This window comes from Electrophorus electricus, chromosome 3, assembly GCF_041902795.1.
Source record: "Electrophorus electricus isolate QZ-2024a chromosome 3, ASM4190279v1, whole genome shotgun sequence".
NCBI lineage: Eukaryota > Metazoa > Chordata > Actinopteri > Gymnotiformes > Gymnotidae > Electrophorus > Electrophorus electricus.
Window position 1 is genome coordinate 26,684,491 of NC_137499.1, and position 15,035 is coordinate 26,699,525.

Consider the following 15,035-nt stretch of genomic DNA (forward strand, 5'->3'; position numbering starts at 1 on the left):
TGGGAGTCAGTGCAGCTCCTGTTTCTGGTGCAGAGCAGGAAAATCCCAGCAGACCCCAGAGGGCTCATTATCCAGGCGGGAACCTTCCCAGCCCTGCCTGCGCCCTCGCTCACCTTTAGTCCTGCTGCTAACTGCCCCGAGTAGCCCTAACGACACGCCGTTCCCACCCCGCACGCCTGCCCTCCACTGCAGAATAATCACACCCCTCTCCTTACACAACATGGCTCTCCTGCTCCTCCTTGGGAAGAAATGCTAAATTTGTGCTCTATTGCACACATGTACACACACACACACACACACACACACACACATACATACACACACAGTGTTTGCCCCCTAACCATTTATGTTTCCATGTTTCAAATGCCTCCTACTGTTTATTCTCATAATTGGGGGTGGGGGGCAATTTTTAAGGTAACTATAGGTCATAGCAGCTACTCAAATCAATTCGTTCCCTGATGTTGTGGTCACAAGCTGTGTCGTAAGTGTTTGTGTGTGTGTGTGTGTGTGTGTGTGTGTGTGTGTGTACCTCTAGGCAAGTTTAAGAGAAAGACAGGCATAGCACCCACTGGCACCAGCTTGACAGCCTTTGGGTTGTGGAAGCCACATTATTTTACACCTGTGCTCCACAGAAACACAGCAAGGAGAAAACTAGCCCAAAAAACATAGGCAGAGAATAAATGTCTCCTTGCATCACTACCATACCAGTGTGCATTGGGGAAACGCACGCGCGCGTGTGTGTGTGTGTGTGCGCACACGTGCGTGTTACATGGTCAGTTTCTTATAATAACCACATATATTCTGTTGCACCTAATGACAAAAGGTTATTTTCTCCTGCGTCTGTGTCCATGGTGTGTGTGTGTGTGTGTGTGGGCATGTGTGTGTTTAGTGGACGGCGGCTGGAGCGAGTGGAGCAAGTGGTCAGCGTGCGGCGCGGACTGTACCATGTGGCGGAGCAGGGAGTGCACCCAACCTGCCCCGGGTACCGGGGGTAAAGCCTGCCAGGGCCTGGACCTGCAGTCCCTCAACTGCACCAGCGAGCAGTGCCCCCAGAGTGAGTATCAGCCGAGCCACGCCCCCGCCTGGAGGGCAGATCTGCCCCCAGAGTGAGTATCAGCTGAGCCACGCCCCCGCCTGGAGGGCAGACCTGCCCCCAGAGTGAGTATCAGCCGAGCCACGCCCCCGCCTGGAGGGCAGACCTGCCCCCCGGAGTGAGTATCAGCCAAGCCACGTCCCCGCCTGGAGGGCAGTCGCATGTTAACCATGTCCGGCAGAACCCTCCGAGCCCGCCAGCCGCGCACAGCGTTCTGGATAACAGCCGTCTGTCTCCACCCACATCTTCCAGATTAGAGATCGTAAACATGTCAACAGGAGCCTTATTAAGGATCTGAAGCACTGGCGTTTTTTGGTATTAATCTGGTCGAGAACCCACATAAGCATGCAGGCGCAAACTGCACCATCGACTTTCACATCACGGGGTGAATAATTTCCAGCATCAGTCATCCAGAGTACCTCGTGGGGCTCCTCTGTGGAGATGGCATTTTTGGGAAACGCTCCGTAAAAACGGAATTTAGGATTCAGCTAGGCAGAGCAAGATGCGCGAGCTGCCGGCGTGCGCATGTTCTCCACGGCGCGTGCGGGCCGTCTTTGACATCCACGTCACCCCTCATCCATCACGCCACACGCACCCTGGCCCGCATTTACGTACTTTTAACTGCCCGTCCTGCCCAGAAGCATTTTAATGTGACAATGGCCAGGACCGCGCCTTTATCTTTCCGAACTTGGTCTGTGTGGCTGCACCGTGGAGGGTTCGCTGAGAGCAGATGGTGGATGTTGTTCACCGTTCAACTGGTTTCTCCCTCAAATTGGGTGAAGTCAGTGCAGCGTGGGGGTGGGGGGGAAGCAGCTGGACCTTAAAACATGTTCCCGTGTTCTCTTAGTAAAGTAACGTACACACTCACACACACACACACTCCTGGATCAGAGCACTCACTGTGGTATTGTGGTTTTGGATAAGCGATGTTGCTGGCATCCAGGGATGAGACATGCTCAGAGAGAACTGGTCTGTGAGCTGTGTCTCAGGGGTGAGAGGACCTGTGAGTTTATGCCAGGCGTGGGCGGGGCTGTCTTCAGCACCAAAGTGGTTTTCTCGTGTGGGTCTCTCTCTTGCTCAGGTTTAGTGTTGAATGATCCCTCAGGATTAAGAGCTTGGTCTCATGCCCCTGTCTCTCTCTCTCTCTCTCTCTCTCTCTCTCGTTCTCTCTCTCATGCGCACACACACACACACACAAGCACAATACCCTCTCCCACCACACACACACACACACACACACACACAAGCACCCTGCATGCTTTAAATACCCTCTCCCACCACACACACACACACACACACACTCTCTGAATAGGCAGAATTCAGAGTGAAGTAGAATGCTGGCCACAGTACAATTCTCATCGCAATCTGTTCCCAGCAGATGTACGTCTGCAGACAATGGGCCCGTGATGCATCGCAATAGGCAGAAATCCTGCTGGCTTCGGCCTCTCAGCTCAGCAGCTACGGGTTTTGGCTATAATTAGCTGCCCGGGGAAACTTTCACTCAAACAAAGATTGTGGGCTCTGTCTCCTACTGGAGAGAGAGAGGGAGAGTGGAGAGAGAGAGAGAGAGAGAGAGAGAGAGAGAGAGAGAGAGAAAGGGAGGTTCGGCCCATGAGGAATTTGCTCCTTGCTAAATTTAAGAACAAAAATCAACTGCTGCTCATGATTGGGAGGCCATGGCATTACAGTGCTCCCTCTGTAGCAGGTCGGGAGGTGCGGAGAGAGGTGCAATTATAGGACCCGAGTCTGGAGGTGGGGGGGTGTCGCGGAGCAATCACGGCACAAACATGGCGCTACCACCCTCACCAGTCTTTCTAATTATCAGCCCGGCGCCATCGACACCAGGCCGTCGGGCTGGCAGCAAAGCGAAAGCGCGCCGCAGGGGGCGGGTGCGCGAGATCGCGCGACCTCCACCAGTTCTGTTGCCTCCTTTGGTGCAGCAGCGCTAATGACAACTGCAGAAGTTGCGGCAGTCGACGCAATTCGGTGACCCGGTCCTCCGCCCACGCCTCGGTCCTTCTCCTTAACCCCAGGACTGATCACGGGGTTAATCACAGCCAGCATCGCGGGAGGCGAGGCGGTCACTTTCACCATGGAGAATTCAGGTGCCGCTCTGCCACGACCTCGGGAGCCCACCATTATTCATCCCGGCATGCGCGGCCGCGGTTGGCCGCGAGATGAGAAATCTCCGGGTTCGGCGTGACTAATGCCCTGCGATAATGCCCGCGGAGCCCGCTGGGTCGTATTTATCAGCGGAAGAAGGGAATACACTCTTTAAGGTGGCTCGCTCCGGTCCAAGGGGGTGGGGGAGGGGGGACGACATCACTCACTGTGATGAGCTTGCAAGCAAAGTTGTGCCTCCATCCCTGAAACCTGACTGGGATCCCCCCCCACCCCCCCAGTCTGGAGGGTTTTCAATGCATTTTTCTCTTTTTCATGCACTTTCTTTTCTGGCTGAATACAACGGTGGTCATTTAGTGTGGAGCGGGGGGTGGATTGGGTGCCGAAACGCTGAAGCCAGAAAAAGCTTGGGAAGGGTGAAAGGATCCTTGAAGCGGAACAACGGGAGTGAAGGAATAAGGAATAGGCAGGCGTAGTCAAGGATGTGTGTGTCAACATCAGAAGCTAGCGGCGAACTCGCTAAAGGGGCTGGGAGTGAGAGTGGAGAGTTGAATGTAGGCTGTGGGCATATGAGGGAGGAAAGACCTGCACAGAGGAATCTGGAACTGACTCAGAGAAGGAGGGAGACGTCAGACCGGTTGGGTTTACCACAGACCCTGTCAAGTCAGCCGGGCGAGATGTGCGTTCCAGCTGAGTGGGCATGTGCGTTCCAGCCGGGTGAGATGTGCATTATAGCTGAGCAGGGCGTGTGCGTTACAGCCGGGCGAGGTGATACAGCTGAGCAGGGTGGGTGTGTTACAGCTGAGCAGGGCGTGTGCATTACAGCTGAGCAGGGCGTGTGCGTTACAGCTGGGCGAGGTGATACAGCTGAGCAGGGCGTGTGCGTTACAGCTGGGTGAGGTGATACAGCTGAGCAGGGTGTGTGCGTTACAGCTGGGTGAGGTGATACAGCTGAGCAGGGCGTGTGCGTTACAGCTGAGCAGGGCGTGTGCGTTACAGCTGAGCAGGGCGTGTGTGTTACAGCTGGGTGAGGTGATACAGCTGAGCAGGGCGTGTGCGTTACAGCTGAGCAGGGCGTGTGCGTTACAGCTAAGCAGGGCGTGTGCGTTACAGCTGGGCAAGGTGATACAGCTGAGCAGGGCGTGTGTGTTACAGCTGGGTGAGGTGATACAGCTGAGCAGGGCGTGTGCGTTACAGCTGGGCGAGGTGATACAGCTGAGCAGGGCGTGTGCGTTACAGCTGAGCAGGGCATGTGTGTTACAGCTGAACAGGACGTGTGTGTTACAGCTGGGCGAGGTGATACAGCTGAGCAGGGTGTGTGCGTTACAGCTGGGTGAGGTGATACAGCTGAGCAGGGTGTGTGCGTTACAGCTGGGTGAGGTGATACAGCTGAGCAGGGCGTGTGCGTTACAGCTGAGTGAGGTGATACAGCTGAGCAGGGCGTGTGTGTTACAGCTGAGCAGGGCGTGTGCGTTACAGCTGAGCAGGGCGTGTGCGTTACAGCTGGGCAAGGTGATACAGCTGAGCAGGGCGTGTGTGTTACAGCTGGGTGAGGTGATACAGCTGAGCAGGGCGTGTGCGTTACAGCTGAGCAGGGTGTGTGTGTTACAGCTGGGTGAGGTGATACAGCTGAGCAGGGCGTGTGCGTTACAGCTGGGCGAGGTGATACAGCTAAGCAGGGCGTGTGTGTTACAGCTGGGTGAGGTGATACAGCTGAGCAGGGCGTGTGTGTTACAGCTGGGTGAGGTGATACAGCTGAGCAGGGCGTGTGCGTTACAGCTGAGCAGGGCATGTGCGTTACAGCTGAGCAGGGCGTGTGCGTTACAGCTGGGCGAGGTGATACAGCTGAGCAGGGCATGTGCGTTACAGCTGAGCAGGGCGTGTGCGTTACAGCTGAGCAGGGCGTGTGTGTTACAGCTGAGCAGGGCGTGTGCGTTACAGCTGAGCAGGGCGTGTGCGTTACAGCTGGGCAAGGTGATACAGCTGAGCAGGGCGTGTGCGTTACAGCTGGGCGAGGCGTTACAGCTGAGCAGGGCGTGTGCGCGTGTACTTTAGTGCCGTATTTTAGTAGTTGGTGAAAGGGAGGACATCATTGCTTGATTACTTCAGGATCCTAACACATTACTCAGATCTCTACAGGGTGTTGCAAAGACTGAAGACTTTAATCAAGAAAGATTTGGATTGAAGTAGAAATAACAGTGTGTAAGGTTTGCCCTAATTAGTCAGTTTGCCAGTCGCAGGTTCTTTTGCCCGCACTTACCGGCTCCCTCTTTATCTGGGCTTCATTTTTTACCTTATGGACTTACATGTAGGCTCTCTAAACAGAAATATCCTGAGAGATGTGCACAAAAGGGAAGAGCTTCCAGAATATGTGAAATAAACATTAAAATGTCTCTGCAGAAAAGCATATCGATACTGACACTTAATAGTTGGGCGTTGGAGTTGGTGGAAAGCGTGTGTTAAGATGGAGTCGTGGTGATATCGTTGCAGGAGGAGCAGTTTAGCTCTCCCCTGGCATACATATTCTTACAAAAAGTAGTACATAAGCACAAGTGATTAACGGCGTACTCAGGACTGCTAATATTTACATATTTATTTGTACACTAGACCTGTGTAGAGATGAGGGAATTTGACTATGTAAGACGAGTCACAGTACGCTATATACTATACTCAGGATACTGTGTGTGTGTGTGTAAGTGTGCGCGTGTGTGTGAGGGGTGGGGGGTTGGAACTGCATAGTGGAGTTCACTAAAAATAAAATGGGGAAAACCTTCATTGTGTCAGCTGGGATAATGTATAAACCCGATTTCTGACTCACTTGCCTTAAACAGTCAAGCATCCATCGATTAGACAGTTTACTTTAATAGAAGTGACAGGGCTTTTTTGCGAGAGGTAGAGAGAGACAGAGAAGGGGAGCATGAATTGTTGAGTCAGTAGTGGGATGCTGGGAAGGCCTACAGTAAGCTTTCCTGCCAACAGGACTGCAGCCTTCAGTGTACCATCACTCCATCACGCCGCCACTAATTCAACAGCTAGTGGGTCAACGCCGTGGAGATTCACCGCCAGCGTTTGCAGGAGGAGGAGGTGGAGGCCCTGAAGCGCTTCCTTACGTGAGCTGGAGAAGATGAATGAAAATACATGATTGCGGTTCAGATTGCGGGAGGCTCCGTGCGCGCGCGGACGGTGTTGCTGTTAAGCGCTGGCTCGTTCAGAAAGGATGCGTGGAGCTCGGGTTTAACGCCGTGTAAGCGTGGTGGGCGAGCACGCAGTAGCCAAAGGCCTGATTCAACACTCCTGCTGAAAGAGGAGGTATCCCCCCTGCCCAAACACCCACCACCCCTCCTGCTTTTTTGAATTGCCCACTGCAAAATGCTTTTCAAGACTCCTTCATAGACAGAAATCTGAAATGGCACCTGTTGTATGCCTGGACCGGACCAGGCAATCAAACATGAGTCTGGCTGGTCATGAAAGAGTTGTGATGGAACTCTCCATGGTAGAACCGTCAGATCTGAACTTTGGGCTCCCCTTGTTAGGCCAGTGGGAGAAGACTTTGATGTCTTGGTAGGGGTTGGGGTTGGAGTGACTTTGTTGTTGTTGTATACTGAGGTCTCCTGCGTTGGGGAAAGGTGGGAATGACTTGGCAGAGCTGATACGGGTTGCCAGGGGCGCTCGTCAAGTTGTTAGGTCGGCCGTTACCGCTAGCAACTGAAGTTTAGTCGCATTTGCTACATAGACATCAGAAGGCAGCGTGGGCCCGGGGGTGTGGGCAACAGGCTTGCCGTTTGCGGAGTTGGGATACACAGACACCTTCACAGCAAACGTTAGAGGCAGGCGAAACGAGCGGGACGCGCTGGCAGTGCGGAACGGTCGGCTTGCCCGCAAAACAGCGAGCCCGAGGGGAAAGTGAAGGCAGAGGCTTGTTTTTAGGACTCGCGATTGGAGTCAGCTGCCAGGCACATCGACGCAGGGCAGAGCCGCAGGCTTGGGCAAGACAGCGAGGAAGCAGGGAGGCGCTCTAATCCCGCGAAGCCGCAGGGTCCGACAGTCTAACAGGCTGCCGGAATGGACGTGAGCGTCGTGGCGACTGTGTTACGCTGGGAAGGAGGGACTTTATTAACAAGCTGGCAGCCTCCACCCAGTGAAACCCAAGTCCATTTCTATCTTATTAAAGGAGATACAGGAAAAAAAAACAACGAATTTCGCTGACCACTTGTATATTTTGAATATGCGAAATGCTTTTAAAATGCTAGACATTAAAATGACATAATATAGTTGTCATTCGGGGGGGGGGTCCACCAAGACCCCGGCGCCTCAGGAGTCGGTGCGCACAGTCACCATGTCAAATGAATTCTGGGCCGTCTACAAAAAGCTCGGGGTGAGGACGAGGCCGGGCCAGGCCCAGTGAACGTGTGGACCTGCCTGGAGATGCCGTTCCGTGATCTGACTGGAGACTGACAGGTGGGCTGGCTTCCAGTGACAGGTGTTATAGAGCTTGCTGCTGCCAAAGAGGGCATGCTGCGCAGGGTATACATGGGCTCCTGACGACAGACAGGCGGGTAGCTGAGTCTTACCAAGAGCTGGGGTGGGCTTGTGTAGGGCAACGAGTTTGTTGACGGAATGCTCTTGGGGAAGTTCTCGTTCTGGGCACTGCGAGGAAACGTGCACGAAACTGCGAGCGAATCCTCATTTTCGGGGTGTTCTTTCTGGGACCGTGGAGCGCTCTTGCACAGAAGTTTAAATATTGCCTGCCAATGTTTGTTTTCGGTCAGGCTAAACTGCCCGTGGATCTTAGAAACGGGGTTGAAGTTGAGCTTATAATGTCCGTGTGTTTGGCCTGTGCATTCCTTAGAGATTAATTTAGCGATTTATTGTTGTTCCAAGTTCTAGAGACTTCCTAGACTGTGTGGTCTAGATGTAGATGCATCGTTCTGTTGTCAGTGGGGTGCTTAAAGAAGTTTAAGGGTATTTAGAGTATGAGGACAAGTTTAATAGTAGGCCAGTGCATTAGAGGCCATGGTCAACATCTATTCTCTCTTTCTCTCTCTCCTTGTGTCTCCCTCTCTCTCTCTCTCCCCCTCTTTCTCTCTCTCACACTTCAGAGTGAGACAATTTCACCTACAGACACTTGGCTTCCTGCAGTTTCTGGGTCTCCATTATGTTACAGTCTCTGAGCTGTGAAGTGATTAAAGAGGGATAGCAAGTGTGTGTGTGTGTGGGTGGGTGTGAGTGTGTGTGTGAGAGAGAGAGAGAGAGAGAGAGATAGAGAGAGAGAGAGAGAGAGAAGAGGGGAGGGAGGGTGGAGGAATCAACAGCAACTCGACTACTTCCCTTCCTGCCTGAATCAAGTGGAGAAGGAATTGTGTGAGAGAGAGAGAGAGAGAGAGAGAAAGAGAGATGGTGATGGAGAGAGCGAGGGTGAGATTATAAGAGTAGATGTGGTGAGGACCAGCCTTACTGAATTAGGTAGAATCTATCCAATTATAAACCTGATTAACTCTGTCAATTAATCTGTGATGGACGTCCTTTCAATTATTGGCCCACTGCATGAAAATCGATGGCTCTGTGCGCCGGGTCTATAGTTAGCCTGTGGAATTGGTCCCGTGTGGCACCTGCTGGCTCCGATAAAAACTCCACCCGCTGATGCTCTGATAAGCCCAAGGAGCTTTACGCTGTGAACAAAAGGGCGGGGCGGAGGGGAGGGGCCGCGAGGACAAAGGCACCTGTCACACGGCAGGCTCGGGGAGGGAGGCTGCCGGACGTGCCGGACGTGCCGGAGTACATTCACCCAGGTGCCCAGGTCTTTCACCGCTGGCACCGGCGACGGTTCCAGCTGGCCTTCCGTTTCAGTGGCTTTTTCAAACTGTTCAGGAGACTTTCGCCCGCACACACATGCGCACACGGATGATTTTTACACACACACACACACACACACACACACACATAATCAGAGGGCTGAATCTCAAACGAAAGCAGTTCTAAGACTCCTGTGGCTGCAGGCTGGCGGTCATTTATGGTGCATTTTATTTCAACTTATCCTGCCTCCACACCTGCCATCACACACACACACACACACACACACTCACTTTTTCACCTTCTCTCTTTTCCCGTCATTACTCTTTCACGTTCCTCCCCTCTTCCGGCCCCTTCTCCTTCGCACACTCCGCGGAAGAGTTGCTGCGACAACACCAGTACCTCAGCCGTTCCCGTGTGAACGTACTCTGGCCGCCTCCTCCACCGCCACCCACACCTCCTGTCGTCACACTCTCCACAGAGCGTCAGAGCCTGCCTGAGGTGAGACCTCTTCACCGAGAAGGCCTCCACCTCTCCGCCCGCACCAAAACGTCCGGCTTCTTTCTACCACACTGGCAGACTTGCATCGCCGAGACTCTCGGTGCGGGGGCGCGCACTGGTGCGTCGCGCCTCGTACGTTATTTCAAACTCAAAGTCAATTTGCGGCGCGCTAAAGGAGCTAACTGGGACCTATCTGACAGTCGCTGTTTATCGAGAAAGTCTAACCACAAATTGATTGCCACGACGATGATATTTATTTCGACTCTGCGACTGAGGGTGTGATTAACAATTAGGATGGAGTTTAATTAAACTCACGCCGCTGTCAGAACTGTAATTGGCAGCTCTCTTAATTGTCACCGAGACGATTGTTGTTGTCATTGTTGTTTGGGGGGTAGCAGGGGAAGGGCGGTGAGAAGAGATTGTGGAAGAGTTCTGATTGAATCATTTCCTTTGACAACTTCACTGTTGTTGAATCCAAACAAACACAGCTGTGTGTGTGTGTGTGTGTGTGTGTGTGTGTGTGTGTGTGTAATGCTGCATACACTGCCTAAGCTAAGCCTTCCTCCAGAGACGAGGCTTCTGGGCTTTAACTTGTCTGGATGAGGTGTGATAAATGCATGCAGGTTTCGCCTGGTTACTAACCTGGACGCTTCAGCTTGACACTCTTTTAAAAGTTATAATTCAATAATTTAATTTAATAAAATTTTAGTTTAATTTAATTAAATGTATTCAAAATTATTAAAATAATTTAATAATTTGAGTGATTAGTTTAAATATATCTAAAATAGGTCTATTTTGTGTGTTCATTTACTTTTATATAAATGATTCAAATAGAGGTGGGTGGTGGAGCAAAAGGAGTGGTGTGTGCAGGTGTAGCCGCTGGGGGCGGAGCATTCGTGCCGTGAACGAACGAACACGTGCACACACATCTGTCTCCCCCCCCCAACATATCCTCACCTCCACTGACTAGAATGACCGTACTGCAGGCTGGGGAGAGAGTTTACAGCCTGGCCATTCCCCCACCCCCCCAAACAACACCACACACACACACGCGCACACACACACACACGCACACACACACACACACACCTACCTGCCACCCTCCTTTTGTGTCTGTGGCTTTCAATATCATGGCTGTTAATTCAGCAGCAGTGAAGTGCTGAGGGAGCAGTCTGGCACTCCCCTCTCTCACCATGGAACACCCCCCCCCCCCTCCCCCCCAAGCCAGCTGGCCAATGGTCTGGTCCCAGGGAGGCCTGACTGCTCTCTGGCCACGCCCCTCAGGATCTTCCAGTGGCTCACGCGCATTTGGAGAGCAGCTGCTGACTTCAGTAACAAACGTGACACTGCGTGTGTTAAAGGTAGAGCCGATCCTGCTCAGCCTCCGTTTTAAGCGCGTTACGGGAAGGCGAGCGCGCGCGCAGACCAGCTGTTCAGCCGCGCTGGAAGTGTTCCCCAGCAGCACAATTTCTTTTTCTTCCCCTCTCTGTTTCCCTCTTTTGCTGCTCTCGTTTTCTGCCTTTCATGCTGACTTTTCTCTCTCTCTTCTGTCCCGTTCTTTCCTTCTCTGGCTCTCCGTCTCTGGCTCTGTTTTTCATTCACCCTCTCTCTCTCTCTCTCTCTCTCTCTCTCTCTCTCTCTCCCCGCCCTCTCCACCCATAGCGGCGGCCGGTGCCGAGGACGTGGCGCTGTACGTGGGCATCGTGGCGGTGGCACTGTGCCTGGCCCTGCTGCTGGTGGTATTGGTGCTGGTGTACCGCCGCAAGAAGGAGGGCCTGGACTCCGACGTGGCCGACTCCTCCATCCTCACCACCGGCTTCCAGCCCGTGGGCATCAAGCCCACCAAGCCAGGTGTGTGGGCACCGCACAGGGCAACCCGCCGCAGTAGGCTATCCTTCCACTCTTCTACCCGTTTCCGTGGCCATCCGTCCTCGTGCGTGTGCTGCGTGCCAGAACCCTGCCCTCCCCGCCCTCTCGTGCTTGTGTGTGTTTCGGTTGCGTGTATGTGTAAGCGTGTCGTATTTGTGCGGCACACGCGCCACTCCGACTCTGTCACACCACCTGCTGTTAGTTCAGAAAATAAGTCCATCAGAGCGCCAGTGAGAGCGGACGCCTGTCCCCGACGCCGAGCATGGACGACGGTGACGTAGGGGGCCGTCTTCCACCGCCAGGCGTTGGGGGGGTGACGTTGGGGGGTGGTCTTCTGCCCGAGAGCCCTCAAGCGCCACACCCTGCATTTAAGACCACATTCTTCCCACTGACGTTTTGCCTTTAATCTGATGTGACAGGAATGAAAGTGGCTCCGAAGTGGAAAATGGAGACACAGCAGACATAGAATTCTTTTTTTTATGCCTTAAGCAAGCCAGAAAAGAGCTTTAGTTTTTTAAAAACGTGTTCTCCTAAGCTAGCTTTAAAAGCTGTATGAAATTGATTGTGGTTACTGAGGAGAAGAAAGAATTGATTTATCCATGAGGGAGTTCTTATCAGGGTTAGGGGTTTGTGAACAGGGACCTGTTCATGTGCGTGTGTGTGTGTGTGTGTGTGTGTCTGTGTGCGTTTTCATCGACTTCTGTTGGTGTGCTGTTTAAATGAATGTCCCCTGGAGCTTACTTTCTGAACACAGGGAAGCCATAGTATGTGTATGCTGGAATGAGACAGTGCCCAGTGCTCACTCATTAAGAGAGTGTGATCAGGGCCAGGACTGGGGAGAGTGTTCAGGGCTCACTCATTAAGAGAGAGTGATCAGGGCCAGGACTGGGGAGAGTGTTCAGTGCTCACTCATTAAGAGAGTGTGATCAGGGCCAGGACTGGGGAGAGTGTTCAGTGCTCACTCATTAAGAGAGTGTGATCAGGGCCAGGACTGGGGAGAGTGTTCAGGGCTCACTCATTAAGAGAGAGTGATCAGGGCCAGGACTGGGGAGAGTGTTCAGTGCTCACTCATTAAGAGAGAGTGATCAGGGCCAGGACTGGGGAGAGTGTTCAGTGCTCACTCATTAAGAGAGAGTGATCAGGGCCAGGACTGGGGAGAGTGTTCAGTGCTCACTCATTAAGAGAGTGTGATCAGGGCCAGGACTGGGGAGAGTGTTCAGGGCTCACTCATTAAGAGAGTGTGATCAGGGCCAGGACTGGGGAGAGTGTTCAGTGCTCACTCATTAAGAGAGTGTGATCAGGGCCAGGACTGGGGAGAGTGTTCAGTGCTCACTCATTAAGAGAGAGTGATCAGGGCCAGGACTGGGGAGAGTGTTCAGGGCTCACTCATGAAGAGAGTGTGATCAGGGCCAGGACTGGGGAGAGTGTTCAGTGCTCACTCATTAAGAGAGTGTGATCAGGGCCAGGACTGGGGAGAGTGTTCAGGGCTCACTCATGAAGAGAGTGTGATCAGGGCCAGGACTGGGGAGAGTGTTCAGGGCTCACTCATTAAGAGAGTGTGATCAGGGCCAGGACTGGGGAAAGTGTTCAGTGCTCACTCATTAAGAGAGTGTGATCAGGGCCAGGACTGGGGAGAGTGTTCAGTGCTCACTCATTAAGAGAGAGTGATCAGGGCCAGGACTGGGGAGAGTGTTCAGGGCTCACTCATGAAGAGAGTGTGATCAGGGCCAGGACTGGGGAGAGTGTTCAGTGCTCACTCATTAAGAGAGTGTGATCAGGGCCAGGACTGGGGAGAGTGTTCAGTGCTCGCTCATTAAGAGAGTGATCAGTTAGCATTAAGAGTTCATTTCAGGCTTGCTCTATGTCCAGATAGTCAGCTCTTATGTTCTGTTACAAATGCCTTTCTCTCTCTCTCTCTCTCTCTCTCTCTCTCTCCCTCTCCCAATCTTTCCCTCACGTCACTCCTGCTGTTGCACTTATTTCTTATTCTTTGGCTGTCATTTTCTTTCACCCTGTTCTTTTCTCTCTCTAACCCCCCCTTCTGTCTTTCTTTCTTATTTTCTTCTTTTTTCTTTCTTTGCTCGCTCTTCCTCCCTCATGAGTATGTTCTCTCTCTCTCTCTCCTCTCCCTCCTTTCCATTCACACAGAGAACTCGCACTTGCTCACCATCCAGCCAGACCTGACCACCACCACCACGAGCTACCAGGGCACTCTCCGCTCGCGCCTGGACATGGGCGAGAAGTTCTCCATGAGCAACGGCCCCCTGCTGGAGCCGCTGGCCAACGGCTCGCACACGCTGCACAACGGCAAGTTGCCAAGCGACTCCGGCGACTTCGTCGGCCGACTCTCGTCCCAGAGCTACTTCAAAACGCTGCCCAGAGACAGCGTCAACACCTCCTACGGCACGTTCAACTTCCTGGGAGGCCGCCTCACCCTCCCCAACACGGGTGAGCTGGAGTATGGGGTGTGGCGAAGGGGTGGGGATTTGGTGTGGAAGTGGAGTGGTTACATTGCACACTTTTTTAGGGATAGGTTTTACAGCCAGGCGTTGAGAACCAAGGTGACACGAGAGAGCTCGGCCCGGAAACCGCGTAAAGAGCCGTGCAAACAACCACGTAAACAGCGTATTGGCTGGAAGTAGCACTTACACTGCTGTGCTCGTGATCTGTTTCTGACAGTAAAAGCCTTCTGCCAGGCAGACACTTGCTCTTTTGGTGAGGCAACGTTTTGCAGAAACCGCACTTGTTTCCAGAGCTCGTTTCTCCCAGCATGGGCTCACAGCGGCCGTCACGTGGAGGGCCGACCAACGCCCCCCTTGGTTGCCCCCGAGCCTCTCTCTCCGCCGTCCCGCATGCCAGACACCTTCCTTCGCTTCAGTGACTGAGGACGGCAAGGAAACCGCTCTGGGATTCATAACGAATCGCCGAGAGACGTCACAAATGCCGACCTCATGTTTTGGAGTTGACTTCCCACAGATGCAAGCCTGCATATATAGCCAAAACATATTAGGGGTGTAAAGGTGCACAGAAGTCATGATTCGGTTCACGAATTTGGTGCAACATTGGGGCAGTGGTGTCTCATTGGTGAGTCAACTGGTAATCAGAAGGTTGCTGGTTCAAGCCCCATCACTTGCAAGTTGCCGCTGTTGGGCCCCTGAGCAAGACCCTTAACCCTCAATTGCTCCAATTGTACTCACTCATAATTGTAAGTTGCTTTATAAATAAAACCATCAGCTAAATGTTGTAAATTTAAACAGGGAAAAACCAAGCAACAAATGCATAAGATTATATTTCTTTTCATTTATTTTGAACAGACAGTAGTGCACTGTTTGTTCCACCTATTGTCATATAGCCCCCCTGAGATATTGGTATAGCCAGCAGTGTATTGTGCAGTAAAATGTAAACAGTGAGCACACACTGTCGAATAGGTCATGTTTTTATGTAGGGCTGATTTCAAAAAACGAAACAACAAAAGACAGCAGGTCCCAAGCAGCCACACAGCTGAAAAGCATCGATTATGTTAAGTACAAAGTAAATAGAGTTATAAAGAAAATTTCATTTGTTCCACTTAAGTTATATTTCAGTATATACAGTTTAAGACCGACCTGATGAAATGTAAATGCCAATTGCTGCAGTAATGGTTTTGGCCCTGGTTTCACAT

General features: G+C 52.5%; 1 protein-coding gene across 3 annotated transcripts in view; it reads left to right on the plus strand.

Moving 5' to 3' along the window:
- The window catches only part of unc5a (unc-5 netrin receptor A), a 124,993-nt gene that overhangs the window by 92,378 nt on the left and 17,580 nt on the right, over nucleotides 1-15,035 (plus strand). For 2 of the 3 annotated variants that reach the window (XM_081710846.1, XM_035533329.2), the window contains 3 exons: nucleotides 890-1,054; nucleotides 11,168-11,356; nucleotides 13,523-13,822. In XM_081710846.1, the coding sequence (XP_081566972.1) occupies nucleotides 890-1,054; nucleotides 11,168-11,356; nucleotides 13,523-13,822 (654 nt within the window). The remainder of the gene's footprint in view (nucleotides 1-889; nucleotides 1,055-11,167; nucleotides 11,357-13,522; nucleotides 13,823-15,035) is intronic. The other variant, XM_081710847.1, reaches the window with a different exon arrangement.